At 41.1% G+C, this 18502-nt stretch overlaps 1 protein-coding gene across 3 annotated transcripts in view; it reads left to right on the top strand.

Moving 5' to 3' along the window:
* The first annotated feature begins 3725 nt into the window (after positions 1-3725).
* herc3 (HECT and RLD domain containing E3 ubiquitin protein ligase 3) overlaps positions 3726-18502 on the top strand; it is a 93431-nt gene continuing 78654 nt past the window's right edge. For 2 of the 3 annotated variants that reach the window (XM_084319365.1, XM_084319363.1), the window contains exons 1-2: positions 3730-3903; positions 4750-5099. In XM_084319365.1, coding sequence (XP_084175491.1) covers positions 4877-5099 — 223 coding nt within the window. In that variant the 5' untranslated portion in view covers positions 3730-3903; positions 4750-4876. Of the gene's footprint in view, positions 3904-4749; positions 5100-18502 lie in introns of all 3 variants that reach the window. The other variant, XM_084319364.1, reaches the window with a different exon arrangement.

The following is an 18502-nucleotide window of genomic DNA, read 5'->3' as shown; positions in this document are numbered from 1 at the left end:
GTTATGTCCCCGACGGACGATGGAGGTGCCAGGGACCTCCCTCTGTGCAGCAGGTGGTGGAGCAGCTATCTCCGCTGGTGGTGCAGAGCGGGGCAGTGTTGTGGATGGACCAGGGCCCTCCTCCTCACTGCTCAAACCTTGGGTCGTCTGGGTGACAGACGACAGAATATTTCAGTTTTGGAGATAAAACTAGAATAATTAAATTAAGTTTCCACTTTTTCCAGTTTTCCACAAAATGCCAAAGCTATATATATATATATAGTTTGCCATTTATGTAAACAAACCTGATTACATCAGTGGTATCTCACACACATTCTGTGAATGTTTAACAATAAAAACCTTGTGACTGGAAATGTTATCTATGTCCATCTGTGTTAAATCTCTGTACAGCTTTTGACTAGTTAATATATGATCAACTAGTATACTAGGCAAAGACACTAGGTTACAGTCTGACGGCCTTCTTATAAACAACAGCCAAGGTTGAGGAAGGAGGTATGACATTCTGGTCTCTGATGATGAACTGAGCACTTTTCTGTGGGCATGGAAACAGAAATAAACTGTTCTATATTTTTATACAAATTGACTCGATCTGAATTCCTACAGCTTCACTGTTTGGCTCATTGGAATATTCCACAACAACCTTCATCTCCTACTCCCTGCTTGCACTGAAGTGATCAGGCCCTAAAGTCAATTATTACCTCTGACATATATGATGGAGGCAAGCAAGGAGTCCACAGTCTGCTGGCTCTCCATCTCCCTGAAATAGCTGCTGGTCTCCCTGTCTTGCAAGTGTGGCTCTAAAAAACTGAGAATGCTCAAATATTTCCATCTTTTTCTTTCTCCAGCTTCTGCTGCACTCTTCTTCTCTTTGTCAGCCTTTCTATCTTTTCTATATTAGGTCTGGAGTTGCCCTCATTAAAAACTGATTTGGAGTCTTTGGGTAAAGGAGTAACCTTAGCCTCCTTCCATCTCTTTGGACATAGTCCTACTTGTATACATCTATTAATAATATGACACTGGACTTGCTATGATCGTAGCAGTAATTCTCAATAATTTACTATCCAAGTTGTCTGTGCCAGCTAACTTGCTGTCAGGTAGAGCCTGGAGTAACCTTTCAATATCACTAACCTCAACCTGTTGAAAATCAAATGTACACCCTTTATCTTTCATTATGATATTCTTAATTATGTCATTTGATTTTGTATTGTTTGAGATGTGCATTCCCTGCCTGAGCTGAGATATCTTACTTGCATAAAAATCATTAAAATGGTTGGCAATATCACATGGTTTGGTTAGGACAATTCCATATGACTCAACAAAAGGTGTACAGACATTGGATTTTCTACCCATAATTTGATTTAAAACATTCCATAGATTTTTACCATCATTTTTCACATCATATAACCATGGTTTAAAATATTCCCTTTTTCTCACCTTATTTAACTTTGTGACTTGATTACGTAAGGAACGGTACTTTTGTCTGTCATCTGCAGAACTGGAACACACTGATGCTTTTTTGGCTACAGTATGTCTCTCTCATTCATTAAAATTCATTAAAAGCTACTATCTATCCATGGGGCTGATTTGTTTCTGACATAAATAAGTCCAGTGCAACCTCTGGGTCATCCTCACAACATACCTCCTCCCAGTTTATACCCAACATTTCATTAATAAAACCTTCTACATTAAAACTCTTATATGACCGTGAGTGAAATTTCAGGGGAGCTCCCACAGACCGTAGTACAATATATACATACATGAAACACATATAACACTGTACATAACAGAATATTTTAAATAAAGTGCATGATGAGTGGTAACAGTGATTATCAAGTCCAGGTAAGTGCATGGTGCACGTGAGGGGACAGTCAATGAGCGTTTAACAGTCTGACTGCTTGGGGGAAAAAGCTGTTCTTAAATCTTTAACTCTTGGCATGTATGGACCGGTATCTCCTCCCTGAGGGAAGGAGCTGAAAGAGGTGATGTGCTGGGTGAGACTGGTCCTTGATGATACACTTGGAGCGGTGGAGGCAGCGGGAGGTGAAGACGGAGGTGATGTTTGATAGAGGAGTCCCGACAATCCTGCCTGCCGCCTTCACCACCCTCTGTAGAGCCTCTTGCTCTGCCTTTGTGCAGCTGGATAACCACACAGACTTCACACAGACTGTCTGTACAATACTGCTGTAGGCCTATAATACTTATGTAAATAAGTAAGGCAATTGAAATATATCTGCAGTACAGCTCAATACACACAATTGTTAAGGGGATGCAGACCAGAGAAAGACTTCCGTCTTGTTTACATCAGGGTCCCCCATTTTCAATTCATCATAAATGTACAGTTCCCTCCCCCTTGTATATATTTACTGTATGTCACAAATGTAACAGTACTGCATGGTCTGCATCCCCTTAACAATTGTGTGTATTGAGCTGTACTGCATTCTGCAATCTGTTAATAAAGTTTTCAATCAATCAATCAATAAATCAATAAATCAATCAATCAATCAATCAATCAATCAATCAATCGGTCACTGTACCCATTCTGCAATCTGTTAATAAAGTTTTCAATCAATCAATCAATCAATCAATCAATCAATCAATCGGTCAGGTCACGTGTACCCATTCTACAATCTGTTAATAAAGTTTTCAATCAATCAATCAGGGCCTGTGGTCACGTGTACCCATTCGGCAATCTGTTAATAAAGTTTTCAATCAATCAATCAATCTGTTAATAAAGTTTTCAATCAATCAATCAATCAATCAATGAATCAATGAATCAATCAATCAATCAATCCCGCAGTGCAACGTGACCCAAATCATACGGCAATCTGTTAATAAAGTTTTCAATCAATCAATCAATCAATCCCGCAGTGCAACGTGCAACGTGACCCAAAATCACGTCACCATAAAGTTTTCAATCAATCAATCAATCAATCCCGCAGTGCAACGTGCAACGTGACCCAAAATCACGTCACCAAAATCAGCCAATGGAAGCGAGGGGTTGCTATGTGCGGGGCTTGTATGTGCGGGGCTTGTAAGCGCTGGTCTGAAGGGCTGCAGCTGGATACTATTGGACAGGGCGGCAGGAGCCACTGTAAACAATGTTCTCTTTCTCCCATAATTAAAGCCTCTTGTTTATTTCAGTTTTTTTTTTTTTTTTTTTTTTAATAATTAGTTTCCCCAGCACTGCGCGCGCACACACACACACACACACACACACACACATTATTATTTAATTTGTATTACTGGAATATATAAAGAAATATGAAGCCTACCACATTATATTCCTGCTAAATGTGTTTACCTAGGTACACCCGCTATGCAGATATGTATTTGCCCCACATTTTTGCCTATTTTATGTCAATGAATGAATAACAATGAATCTGTAATGTCAAACAGCGACCGAAGGCTCTACCAAGAGAGGTCTGGAGAAATGCACAGGATAATAAGTGACTAAACTCCAATCCACACAGTCAGACCAAAACAAGAAAAAGTGCAACAAAGCGCAACACCAAGTGTAACTGTTGACAAGTGGTCTAATTATTTAGGAGCTCCTTCGCTCTCATTTTCTCTATTCATCTCCTCAAATAAAAATGCAATTCATTGCAATCTATTTTGACAGCAAAGTCACGTGTTCAGTGACGAAGGCAGTTGAATCACTTCCGTGTTATTGCTCTGCTGTGTGCTTCATCGAAACCATAGCCACGTCGAAACGCCCCACATGAATCTCGGAATGCATTTGTTCTGGTACACACAGTTTCTTTTAAATTACTGTCGTTAGCTAACGTTATGCTAGCGTTAACTACACATGATTCACTTTTGGTATTTAAAAAACCGAGTGGCTCGATTGTTGCTTTATTGTTAGCAAATGGACTAAACGTCTGCTTTAACTCACTAGCTCGCTAGGTAAGTTAACGTTTTCTAACAGATCAAGTCGTGTGTGTGTATCGACCACCAGTTCTCCAACAACCTTGCATTTTTAGCCATCTAACCGCCAGTTAGGCTGGTTGCCAACTAGGGGCTAGCAATGTAATACGTGTATGTTAGCTAACCTCTAGAATAATGTTGCCTCGCTACTTCACTATCATGCACGATTCTCTTCTCAACCGGCGAGCTAAATCCATGACCTTACACTACAGAATATCAAACAACTCATGTAACGTCAGATCATAGATAGCTGCTCATCTAACAGTTAGCTAGCCTAGCTCGTTCGCTTGTCAATTAGCTAAGAAAGGTACACGCCATTTAACAGTTACAAGTCCATAGCTGTATCATTTAGTTAGATAGGCTATACTGTCGTGTACTGTACTGGTCAGTCACGCCCCATCTGTTTGAATAGAAACCATCCCATGGTCACCTCTCTGTCTGTCTGTCTGACTCTTTCAGCCAGTCACCTTGGCCAATTGTCAGTTACATGCATGTTGGGAGTGGATTGGCCATAAGACAGAACAGTTTGGAGCTGCTTAAGCAGGGATTACAGTGTCAGGGTTTATTTAAACATGCTGCCTGTTCCTTATCGTAGCAGGACTTACATCACTCTCTCTCTCTCTCTCACACACACACACACACACACACACACACACACACACACACACACACACACACACACACACACACACACAGCCACGCCCCCTTTCTAAGACCAGCTATGATTCATTCTTAAAACACTATCCCACCTCACAAATAAGAGTGCAAGGACTAGCACTGTGATCCTCCTGAAGAACGATGACATCTACTCTCTGTTTCTTCCAGGGTTGGAATTTACACCGAGGGGAGAAAGCAGCACTGCTGTCCAGCCTGAACATCTCTTGTCCCTCCTTTGTCTGACCATCCACCCCTCTCTCTACGAATCGTTCTCCCGTCCCTCTCCCTTGCCGTCATGCTGTGTTGGGGGAATGCAGTGGACGGTCAGTTGGGGATCGGCGAGGAGGGGTGCGCCGTGTACGAGCCGAGGAACTGCCAGGTGTTCTGCGGCAGGGGACTCCGAGAGGTGGCCTGCGGGGGGCAACACTCGCTGTTCCTGCTGCACGATGGGAGTGTGTACACATGCGGCTCCAACAACTGTGGACAGCTGGGCCGCGACAAACCAGGGGCTTCACCAGGTGAGCTTTTAGTGGGCCGCGACAAACCAGGGGCTTCACCAGGTGAGCTTTTAGTGGGCCGTGACAAACCAGGGGCTTCACCAGGTGAGCTTTTAGTGGGCCGCGACAAACCAGGGGCTTCACCAGGTGAGCTTTTAGTGGACTGTGACAAACCAGGGGCTTCACCAGGTGAGCTTTTAGTGGGCCGCGACAAACCAGGGGCTTCACCAGGTGAGCTTTTAGTGGGCCGTGACAAACCAGGGGCTTCACCAGGTGAGCTTTTAGTGGGCCGCGACAAACCAGGGGCTTCACCAGGTGAGCTTTTAGTGGGCCGTGACAAACCAGGGGCTTCACCAGGTGAGCTTTTAGTGGGCCGTGACAAACCAGGGGCTTCACCAGGTGAGCTTTTAGTGGACTGTGACAAACCAGGGGCTTCACCAGGTGAGCTTTTAGTGGGCCGTGACAAACCAGGGGCTTCACCAGGTGAGCTTTTAGTGGGCCGCGACAAACCAGGGGCTTCACCAGGTGAGCTTTTAGTGGACTGTGACAAACCAGGGGGTTCACCAGGTGAGCTTTTAAGTAGACTGTGACAAACCAGGGGGTTCACCAGGTGAGCTTTTAGTTTTGTGTGAGGTATATTTGGTTTGAAATGTGCCACACTTCGAGATAAGTAGAACTGGGTTCACTTTACATTGGTATGTCCAGGCCAGGAAGAAAAATAATTCACTAGCCACTTTTTCACCATTATTTCACCAGTAGATATAAATGAACCTCCAACTACTTGATACTTGGTGGCCAGCTAATTGAGTGGACAAAAATCACCAGCTTTGGTCAAATTTCCTGGCGTTTGGTGTGTGGCTGGTGATAATTTCACTCCTTAGGCATGAGTGCTGTATTATCTGTAATTGTAGTAGGGTATTGACTCCAACTTTCAAGTTCTTAAAGGGAAGGCTTCAGGTTTTTACCAGACAATCTTAATGATTACCATATATGTCAAGGTTTTCTTGCCAGTGTTTTGATGTCTTATGAAATTGGCACTACATGTAAGTCTCCAGTTAACATTTGTAAGCAATACTAGTGCAAGTAAATTGAATATGAAACCACTTCATATTCTGAGACAATTACTTGTCGAGGAGCAAAATCAGGCTCCGTAGAATTTGGAATGTCCTTCGAGGGGGCTGGGGTCATTAAGATGGACCCCTAAACATGAATATTCCCTTTTGAATAAGATTGGAAATCCCCCCCATAGAGAAGCCCTCTCCGCACGTGTGAGGAGGATGACATGACATGTTTGTTTACGAAGGCCACCCCTAGGAGCTGGAGCTTAGGCTAAATCAAATGGCTTAACATCAGAGGGGAATTTAATCTCTTTGGCAAATCATGGTTTTATGAATGATGGTGGATTAGGTCTCGGTCACTGAGCAGAGAGATAGTACATCAGAACCTTGTTTTCCTGAACCTCACAGACCTCTGAAGGCCTGCCTGACAAGTAGCCTACAATGAGCAAAAAATAAGAAGAAAAACAAAGATTGTGTGCAACAAAAACATTTAAACTGTATCTTATTCGACACAGAGTAGGCTACATGCGTGAAGTTGTTTCACAATCTGAAATGATGTAATAATAAAACAATTTGGGTGAAATCTATAATGCATTTCACTATTCTTAACATTTTGTTCTCCCGTATTAAAAGAAAACCCTCTTCTGGTGGGATTTGGATTAAGAAAGCCTAGAAAGAAGCAGGATAATGGCCTCTGTAGGTTCATCTATCGGGAGCCAATGGTGTTGCATGACCAGCGGTCCAGCAGTGTTACTGTAGCTATTTCTAGGAGAGTGGGAAGGACCGCTCTCATAGTAGTCCATGTTTGTGTCATGTGGGTGGAGTTTTCTTTTGTTGAGTCATTTCAACACTGCAGTGTGTAGCCAAGCAATGGGATCTGGAACTATGGTAAACAAATACTGAACCTCTCTAACCTCTGCAATTTATTTTGAATAATAACTACAGTAGTGCATTGCCCATTCAAGGCATGGCCATTCAGAGTGGGCAGACGGCTCAGCCGCTCTGCCCTCGGTAACCACAGTATAGCTCCTTGTAGCGTCCTCGAGAACCGCTCCCCCGATCGACTTCATACTCAACACCATGCTCTTCTGCGTCCTCTGCAACACACGTACCAAGTGTGAAGTCAATCGGATGAACGGTTCTCGAGATATGCCAAGGACAGTCAGACACAGACACAGACGGACAGACAGATTCCTTCTTTTATAGTTAGTTGAAACATATTAAATCGGAGTAAGCTATTTTCCCATAAAATTATGCCAACCTGAACAAACAAGAGAGATGCCTTTCTGACACCAGGTTCTATATCTCTGGTACTTTGTGGTGTTACACAGGAAACTGGTGAACCACCATCCAGTACTCGGTGAGTATTAATTGCATTGCAAACAAGGCCACCTTTAAAGCCTCTAAAGCCTGTAAGGCCCTCTCGATCATTAGGGCATCATTCCATTATCAAACACGCAAAAAAACTGAAGCATCAGAAGACAAACAGAAACAGTGTAAATAATCTATAAAAGTTAAAACGATTGTATACTGAAATGGGAAGGCTTAAGATCATATTTCTAAAATGACGTGTGTGATTTTTAGGACACTGTAGTTTTGTATGTATCTGGAGCACAAAAACTAAAAGCAGTCTTTCCAAATTCATAATTAAAATGAGGAACCTGGATACATATCATTAGATGATATGATCCAAAAGTCCATTCTAACATGTTGTGGGTCTTCGTAGATGAACCAGTGTTTAGCTTCCCTTCATGGTTAATAACTAAGTCAGTAGAATTTTGCTGTCTGTTTGATGGTTTAAATGACCCACTCAAAACTAGAGTTGGGCGATGTCTATAGAATTGGCATATGATGATGTCCACAGTGACACATTGCAATAGGTGATGATATCATATAAAGGATACTTTTTATATTATGTATTAGGTTATTATTGTTGGATATTAATATGTTTTGCACATTTGAGTCCATTCACAGCCCATCCTCACCTTCTCACCTGGTCTTTCCTCACCTTTCCTCCCTTCCCCCCTATAGCCTAAAGGCCTCTTCATTAAGCAGATCATCTGATTATAAAATAACTATATATTTTAAATACTAGTCATAACGATGTAACTGCAGAATATACTGTACTAGTGATTACAAAATAAATACATCACAATGATGGGTGATGGACGATGGCACCACCCCCCCCTACTCAAAACCCAGAATACTGCATGAAGAATCACATGGAGTATATATACTTTCAAATTTGAAGCCTGTCAAAACCTAAGAGGACGTAATCAGAGCAGCATAACTGGACCAAATACCACTTTAACACAACCTATAGAGGTCAATGGATACACAAACGTCATGTAGAATTAAGCATTACATCACGCGCAGGAGTGCGTTATGAGAATTAGACCATGCCTAGGGGTGGTCGTTAGACCCCCCTAGGCATGGTCTAATTCTCATAACGCACGACTGCGCGTGGTGTAATGGCTTTTATACAATTGGCGCATTCATCCAACCTTATTGCTATACAATAAACACACATTAATTGAAGATTTATTGACAACCATCCGCAAAAAAAGTTGTTTAAAAAAAAAAGAGACGTTGCCTCCGTGTGTAGAAGCAGCGCTGTTTCAAGGCATTCCATCTAAGAATGAAGTGAGCGTGTGTTATCGGATTGATTGAACATTTTATTACAGATAGACAGTGCTTACAAATCTTTCTTGGAACCTAGTAGTTTTTTTTTAACCTACTTTCTATAGAAGCAGCTCGGAGGTGCGCTGTTTTAAGTGAGCGTGTGTTATTGGATTGATTGATTGATTGATTGAAAATTGTATTAATGTCCGCATTGTTTCGAACTGGTTATGCTTAGGCCCTCTTTCGAAGTCGCCCTCTTTCGAAGTTGGTTATGCTTAGAGTTTGGAATCAGGGCTGGTGGTCTATCGCCCTGCTCTAAAGATAAACTCTAAGCATAACCGACTTCGAAAGAGGGCCTAAGCATAACCAGTTCGAAACAAGGCGGACATTAATAAAAATTTCAATCATTCCAATAACACACGCTCACTTCATTCTTAGATGGCATGCACCTCCGAGCTGCTTCAAAGCATGCCATCTAACAGTGAAGTGAGCGTGTGTTATTGGTTTGATTGATTGATTGCTTGAACATTTTATTAACAGTGAAATGAGTGTCCTTTTGACGAATGGCATCTAACAACAGACTTCCCGTGATTTATATTTTGGTTCACAATGACTCATGACCCACCAATTACATAATCCAACATTGTGACAGAATCATTTTTGAATGAGTCGTTATGACGCTATCAACACATCCATTCCTAAATATTATTGTCCGCCATCTTGGTTTTTCCTAAAAACTCGAACTGGCGGAGTGATTGTAATTAGGTTGTGGGCGGGTTCTGGGATCACGAGCGTGTGTTATGAGAAATAACCACGTCTAACTTTTTTTTTTGATCCACTTTTTCTCCCATTTTCTATATTTTCTCCCATCCCAATTTCGTATCATCCAATTCAACCCTCCCCTGTCACGGACGCTGTTTCTTGCCTCCCACAAGCCGGCTGCAATGTGGACTAAGTCATACATAGCACAAGTCCCCTCCGGTACTTGAGGTAACAGCAGTCGCATCTTTTCACCTGCGCAGCTCGATCTCTCAGTGGCGAGGAGTAAGGCGTGGGAGGCTCACGCTGCCCCCGACACTTCCTGATTCTACTGCGCAGGCGCACCAACCAACCTGTAGGAGTCGCTGTCCACAACGCCCGATCCCCACCCATCAGTTTCCCACCCCCTAATACGGCCAATGTGTATTAGTACGGACGACCAGCTAAACTGAAAGCAAATGTGGAGCGCTGGGCTCGAACTGACCAGCCCAGCGTCTCCAGCATTTCGTGGCGAGCGCCTTGCCCACTACGCCACATAGCCGCCCTATAACCACGTCTAACTTGACTGTTTCAGCCAATCAGAATCAAGAAATTTGCATGCCATTGTATAATGTGTACTTTTACTTTAGATACTTAAAGTATTCTGTGTATTCTTAAAGGAAAACTCCAACATTTTGGGAAATTAGCTTATTTAACATCTTTCCTGGAGTTGGACAAGAAGATGCATACCTTTTTTGTCTCTGTGCGTGCATTTAGCTTTGGGAACAGTCGCTCCGTTAGCGTAGCTTAGCTTCATCACTGGAAGTGGGGGAGGACAATAGCCTGACGTTCCCTTACAGTGTATACAGTCACCAAATACACTCCAAATACAACTCAAACGTTCATGTAAACATGTTGTGACCTGTGTATTTACCACGTGGAGAAATAAAAAATAATTGAATTAGACAATTACGTTTTCTAAGAAAATATACTCTGAACTATTATTTGCCTAAGCACTCGTCTCTGCGAGCAGCCAGTGATTTCTACGTGAAGCCGTGTTTGTGGACATTCTCATTAATTTAAAGGATCCGAACCGATTTGAAGTTTATGGATACCATGACTTAAAATCCTCTTACCTTGACGATTAAAAGCCTCCCCAATTTAGAAAACAGTAATCCAATGGCTGGTATTGATAATATAATACTAACTACTGCACGTAGCTAACCGGAGCTAACACAGAACCGACGGTCAGTAAAGCAAATATAATGACTTCCTTTCTGGGGTTTTCAAAATAAAAGTGCGACGTTTATAGCAGCGGAAAACGTTTATTTTGTACATTATCTAACGTTAACACAAAACCAAATGGGAAAAGAATGGCATACATACATTGGGAGATATCTTCAATGAACAGGGTTTCTGTAGCTATCAAGATATATTTAACAAATTTAACCTCACCAGTTCCACATTGCTTTCAGTTTAGCTGGTCGTTCATACTAATACACATTGGCCGTATTAGGGGGTGGGAAACTGATGGGTGGGGATCGGGCGTTGTGGACAGCGACTCCTACAGGTCGGTTGGTGCGCCTACGCAGTAGAATCAGGAAGTGTCGGGGGCAGCCTGAGCCTCCCACGCGTTACTCCTCGCCACTGAGAGATCGAGCTGCGCAGGTGAAAAGATGCGACTGCTGTTACCTCAAGTACCGGAGGGGACTTGTGCTATGTATGACTTAGTCCACATTGCAGCCGGCTTGTGGGAGGCAAGAAACGGCGTTCGTGACAGGGGAGGGTTGAATTGGATGATACGAAATTGGGATGGGAGAAAAATATATAGAAAATGGTAGAAAAAGTGGATACAAAAAAAGGACTTACCTAACTCCTATTCGATTGAACCGTATGGGGCTTAAACAAGACTCTCGATGTTCCTTATGTACAAACGGTGATGATGGTACAGGAATGTCCGCCTGTTAAGATATTTTGGGAAGAAATAACCACACATCACGCTGGATTCAACCTGAGAAAATGTGCCGGAGGGTATGGATTCTTACATATCTTGATGTGATTTACCTGGAGATATCTACCGCACAAATTCTAGGTATTAATGAAGCCAGCATAGAAATCTGGTTAGGGGTGGTGGAGAGGATAAAACATTATATGAACTATTAATCCTTGGTATCAAACGGAATAATGGATGTATTCAAGGGGGGTCCGGTGGGGAGGGAAGAACGAGTAAGAGCATGTATGTGTTTTATAGTGGATTTCTACTGTAAAGGTTTGTATGTCATGTCAAAAAAATATATAAAATAAAATAAACATTTGTTCAATTTTTTTTTAAATGAAATAGAATATTCTAGAACTTTAACATGCGTTTTGTGACTACACACACGGCATAGATCACCTCCGGAGGAAACAACAGTCTCACAGCGGAACATCGCCCACCCCTGGCCTGGTGGACGTACTGCATATACGTATTTAAACCTCTTTTTTTTTTTTTTTTTTGCAATAGCTCCATTGCCTTTCCTTTCTATTTCTTCTAGGTGTTTAAACTTAGCAAAGTTCTTTTAAGGTTTAAGTAAATGTACTCTACTCTTTGAGGCTTCTTTTATTTAGTTCCAATGCCTTTCCTTTCTATTTCTACGGTGTGTTTAAACTTAGCCAAGTTCGTATAAGGTTTAAGTGAATGTACTCTAATCTTTGAGGCATATTTTATTTTTATATCTCCTTTTTATTTAACGGGAGAGTGGCCAAGCCACTGATGATAATCTACTAATGGTAGAATTGATAGTTTTAGACCCTATGGCAATTTGCATAGGGGAGTTAAGGTTGAATTGCTCGATATGGGTATACTGGTTGTGTACTTTAAAGGGGGGGAGGGGAGTGGGAATAGGGGATTATATGTATGATGACCATGGTTTCTGCAGTTATCAAGATATATTTAACAAATTTAACCTCACCAGCTCCACTTATTTTTTCTATCTACAATTTAGAGCAGCTTTAAAGGCTCACGGAGTCCCATTAAAGATTCCACTTGAGCACCACAGATTTTACAAATTCTTTTATGAAAAGGAGACATCGAGAGGCTTCGTCTCTGACTTTTATCGTCACTTACTTACGTCCTCATATGAAATCCTTCCCCTAGACTCGGTTTGGAGGAAGGATATCCCAAACTTGGAAGTAGATTTTGATTGGGATGAAGTCTGGGCAAACGTACGGCTATCATCACGTAACCCAGATCACCAACAGATTAACCTTAACTTTGTTCATAGGATTTACCTGACTCCTAGACGTTTGCACCTAATGGGGCATATGTATTGGGAATGCCCTCCTGTTAAGATATTCTGGGAAAAAGTAACCACTCAATTATCAGAATTTTTATCTCTGACCATACCTATACTGCCTTCTGTATTGTTGTTGAATGATGTTTCTCAGTTATCAACCTCTGTATATGTAAAAAGACTAATTTTGTCCGGTCTTACGGCAGCCAAAAAGTTGATAGCGTCACGATGGATTCAACCGGATAAAATGTGCCGGAAGGTATGGGTTCTTACCTATCTCAATGTGATTTATCTAGAGATATCTACTGCACAAATTTTAAGTGTTAATGAAGCCAGTATAGCAATATGGTTAGCTGTGGTGGAGAAGATAAAGGGAAGCATATGAACTTGTAATTTCTGATGTTAAATGGAATAATGGATGTATAGTCCAAGAGGGGGTCCTGAGGGGGGGGGGGGGGGGGGTGGAGGGGGAGGGAAGGGGAAGGAAAGAGTGAGGAAGAGCGAGCAAGAGCACATGTATATAGTATTGTATTGTATTTATTATTTTTATGTCTTTTAATCTACATTTATTTTGATTTAATTACTGGACTGTCATTATGGTTATTATTATCTCTGTCATTGTCCTGTGATTTATCATAGATTTTTTACTGTTACTGTATTGTTTGTCTAGTTTTATGTTAAAAAAGGGAAAATAAAAAACATTTGTTAAAAAAAAAAAACACGAACCTAAACTAACGTTACAACTAACCTAAAGTTAGTTTAGGTTCGTGTTAACGTTAGATAATGTACAAAATAAACGTTTTCCGCTGCTATAAACGTCGCACTTTTATTTTGAAAACCCCAGAAAGGAAGTCATTATATTTGCTTTACTGACCGTCTGGTTCTGTGTTAGCTCCGGTTAGCTACGTGCAGTAGTTAGTATTATATTATCAATACCAGCCATTGGATTACTGTTTTCTAAATTGGGGAGGCTTTTAATCGTCAAGGTAAGAGGATTTTAAGTCATGGTATCTAGAGCTGCCGCGGTATTGATGTTTTCCTTACCGCACACATTTGCAAAATATTTCCTACCGCCGCGGTTATTACCGCACGCACACAAAAAATTTAAAAAAAAAAGTTTGAATGCATTTTTTTTTTAGTAGTAGTCTACTCTTTATAGCATATAGCCTGCCTCTAGTCTAAATGTCTATCTTTAGAGGATGACTTTGCAGCATGAATATTGTTTGGGATTCGGCAAGCACGCATTAGTTATTGAAAGTGAAACACGGATTCGAAGTTTCCCCTCTGGTCGTGCGCAGTTCACTCGGTGTCGCGGGCAGGGGTGGTTACCCCTAACCCCCCCGACCCTTTCTTATTATTATTACTATAAAGTTACTACTTTATAATAAAGGCATTCGTTTGGTGGCATTAACATTATATAGTTATACGTTCAATAACATCAGCGTATTTACCGGACCATATCAAGGCAAGCAATACTCTATTCATATCTCAGTTCCTTTCTTTGCTCAGAGCGTGCTGAGTTGTCCCATTCTGCGGTCTGTTAATAAAGTTTTCAATCAGACAAGTGTATAGAACGAAGGGCTTTTATTATAACATTCGTTGCAGACAGTAAAATCATTATGTCTCGTTTAGTACTCCTGAAGAGCGATGGTAGTCCACTCCGGCGGAGAGTTAAAGCTAACGTTATTAGCCGTGTTGTGATGAGCTGACATTCAGGACGTAAAAAACGTGTGACGCGTCTCTCTTCTGACCAATCAGTGGTCTGCAATGTTTCACGTGACTTTTCTGGTACCCAATAGGGTCGCTTGGAACCTCGATGGAGGAGTAGGGTATATCTGCAGAGCCGCAAGCCCAACGAGAGGAGGGTAATTTATTATTATTATTATAAAAAAACAGCGGTGACACGGTATTCAGCCTACTCTGCGGTGGCCGTGATGTAACAGCGATACCGCGGTAATGCGGTAATTGCGGCAGCTCTAATGGTATCCATAAACTTCAATCGGTTCGGATCCTTTGAATGAATGAGAATGTCCACAAACACGGCTTCACGTAGAAATCACTGGCTGCGCGCAGAGACGAGTGCTTAGGCAAAAAATTGTTCAGAGTATATTTGCTTAGAAAACGTAATTGTCTAATTCAATTATTTTGTATTTCTCCACGTGGTAAATACACAGGTCACAACATGTTTACATGAACGTTTTGGAGTGTTTTTGGTGACTGTATACACTGTAAGAGAACATCAGGCTATTGTCCTCCCCCACTTCCAGTGATGAAGCTAAGCTACGCTAACGGAGATGTTAAATAAGCTAATTTCCCAAAATGTTGGAGTTTTCCTTTAAAACATGTAAAAAGATAAGAACTAATGTAAAAGCTAGATGTGTTTCAATTTGGGGAGTTAAATTGTGGAATAGCCTTAGTGACAGGTTGAAGTTGTGTACTTCTCAGGGGAGATTTAAAAAGGCCCTAAAGGATCAAATAATTCAAGAGTACAGTTTTGAGTAAAACATCAAACATTTGTTTATTTTTTCTTAAAAAAAGCTTTTTTTTTATATCTTGCAGCATATTTAAAGTTTTTCTTTCTTATATTTAAATTATATTTATTGTAAAGGATAGGCAAAAATAAGCATGTGCTTCAGCCTATTCATTTTTTCGGTCATTGAGTTTGGATTTTGTGTGTGAGCTTACTTTGAATATGTACATTTGTGATTATTTATTATTATTATTATTTTTTTTTCTTTTGAATGTCCACACAAGTGTGTTTTTGATTGATCTGTAAACAAAGACCGAAAATAAACTATTCATCATCTTCGTCATCAAGTACGTTCAATAGCAAATACTTCTCTACTTAAGTAGAATTTTAATGGACGACTTTAACTTTTACCAGAGTACTCATTTATCTGAGTATTTCTACTTTTACTTAAGTAAAGGAACTGTGTACTTCTTCCACCACTACCTATAGATACAGTATGTAACAACTGTAATGATTGGGAAGTGTACGATCTATCTAGACTAAGCCACAGTGTGAGACGACTAGGCTTGACATTAAGGCTTGTCCTATTGTCCGGGACAAGTAAAATAAATGGTTGGACAAGCATAATACAATTTAACTTGTCCGACTGGACAAGTAAAAAAAAAAAAAAAAATATATATATATATATATATATATATATATATATATATATATTTTTTTTTTTTTTTTTACTTGTCCAGTCGGACAAGTTAAATTGTATTATGCTTGTCCAACCATTTATTTTACTATTCGTTTGGGGAATATATATATATATATATATATATATTCCCCAAACGAATAGTAACGTTATTCCATCTGATCAGAAAGTGCCTGTCTCACAGTGTCACACTGGAAACTCTCAATCTCTGTACGTCAATATTACTTGTCCCGGACAAACGGCGAGCGTCTTCTGAGTGCTCGCTTAGTTGACACTGACAGTGGCACGAGACCCGCGAAAATATCAGAATGTTTAATAGAATGTTTAATAGTTGGTTGTTTTGTTGTTACCTGTTGATCTAATGTGCCTATTGTTAAAAGAAATTATTTCAAATAAAAAATACAATTATTTATTTGAATGGTGTTATTTATGGCAATAATAACTATACCGTAATAACAACTATACAACTATAGGCGTAGACCAGGGTTTAAGAGAGAGGGGAGATGAGAAAGATGAGCTGGTGCTGATGGGGAGTGAAGATGAGCTGGAGGACTGATCATAAAGTATATATATACCCCACACACACAAATGCACACACACTGTGTAAGTTATTAAATCATAATAATTGTCAATCTCTTGTCGGTTTTATAATTTTTTGAATAGGCCTTTATTTTCACAAGTACTTTTCGGACAAGTAAATTTAGCTTTCGGACAAGTAAAATATCAAAAAGTTAATGTCAAGCCCTGACTAAACCAATGTGTTTCTTTTTACAAAGCGCATTTGCACTCCCTGCATCATAATACACCGGGTGTTAAAGTATGCAGGGTTCGCACAAGGTCCTTGAAGTGCTTAAAGTGCTTGAAAAAAAAGTCAAGGCCTGGAATTCCTTGAAAACAGCCTGTCCGTCTGTGTCTGTGTCTGACTGTCCTTGGCATATCTCGAGAACCGTTCATCCGATTGACTTCACACTTGGTATGCGTATTGCAGAGGAAGAGCATGGTGTTGAGTATGAAGTCGATCGGGGGAGCGGTTCTCGAGGACGCTGCAAGGATCCATACTATGGTTAGTATGGTTACCGAGGGCAGAGCCGTCGGCTCACTCTGAACGGCCATGCCTTGAATGGGCAATGAATGCACTAGTTATTATTACAAATAAATAGCTGAGGTTAGAGAGGTTCACAGCAAATCTTTTTTAACAAGGTTGTTGTGAAGGATCAGATTAAACCGAATATATATATTTATTTATGGATATATATTTAATAGTATTTGTATATCGTTTGATATCCCCTGTATATTCCTTGTACAATATGCACTGAATATCCCTTTAGTCTACTAAACAGCCCATAATAGTTTCATTCTACCATTGGACGAGAACCTGGCGCCAGCAGCCATACCCCTAGGTTCAAGTTCAATCGTGCCGACCAACATGTCGTGGCAAGCCCGGTTCCGCGTAGGAATACGTCTGGCGAAATACGAATGGTACTATTTGTTCACAGCGCATATATATATGGCGCAAGTAAAGTAGAACTTTCTTTTAGTCCATTAGTTCTTTACCCTCCAACCTAGTAACAGACGCGAAGCCTCACCCACGACGCACGTGTGGTGCAGTAAGGCCTACTTGGCCTCAGAATAGGCATTGAGATATCGTGTGGATTAATAGTTGAATTGTCATAGTTTGGCACTATACCGTCGAGTTGGACGTATTTCTATTAAGCTAATAATAGTCTATTATGTATGGTGCATCGTTCGGTTAGAGTTATAAAGTGAGCAGCACCCCCATCGTTCCTGACGTTATCTGGAGTCTTAACCAGGCTGGGCAGACCACTTGTGGTGCTTGCATCCGAGGAGCTCCGGGCCAGGACGAGTGGACCTGTACATTGGATTACTTTACCCGGACGACGGCGAGCCTTCCACGGCTTGGATTATCTACATGCTTTGGGTGCTTTGATTATTCCATGGATAACGGCCAACACTGCTGAGTGTTGGAACTACCCCCCGGAGAGGAGTCCAGGTGAGACGGCGCTCTACCCCGAGTGAGGTCGCCTCACGTCTCTTCATCTGTGGACCGGCAGCTACCGTCCACCAGAGGGTCCAGCTGTATTCATCTGCGGACCGAGGTTCTGTGGGCATCGTGTTCAGGACTCTGAATTCTCCCAAGAAATCGTCGGCCAGATGGGATACCGCCAGCGGCTCTTCTAACCCCCCCTCCTACTGTCTTACAACCAGCGGGACCCCCCCCCCCCCTTAGTGTATCCAGCTATAATCATTTAAGTACCATCGCTATAGTTCCCTAAAGAACCGGGTTGTATACTTACTCCCTGCGTAACCAGAGATTGGACATTCAATGTTGATTTACCTACGAATACTCATTTGCCATACAAGTGCATTTCAAATCATAAATGTCATCAAGTGAACGTTGTATATACCCTTTGCTATATAAAATATTCGATTTGTACATTTGTGTGGACTTCGTTTCATCAGGTGGGAAAGTGTTCATCATATCTATATCATGTACTGGATGGCCAGAAGTTAAAGTACAAGAGGTAGTGGTTTAATAATACCATACT

This window comes from Notolepis coatsorum (genome assembly GCF_963971535.1).
Source record: "Notolepis coatsorum genome assembly, chromosome: 7".
NCBI classification, from domain to species: domain Eukaryota; kingdom Metazoa; phylum Chordata; class Actinopteri; order Aulopiformes; family Paralepididae; genus Notolepis; species Notolepis coatsorum.
The sequence above is the reverse complement of the archived record's forward strand: the minus strand, read 5'-3'. Positions and strand labels throughout refer to the sequence as shown.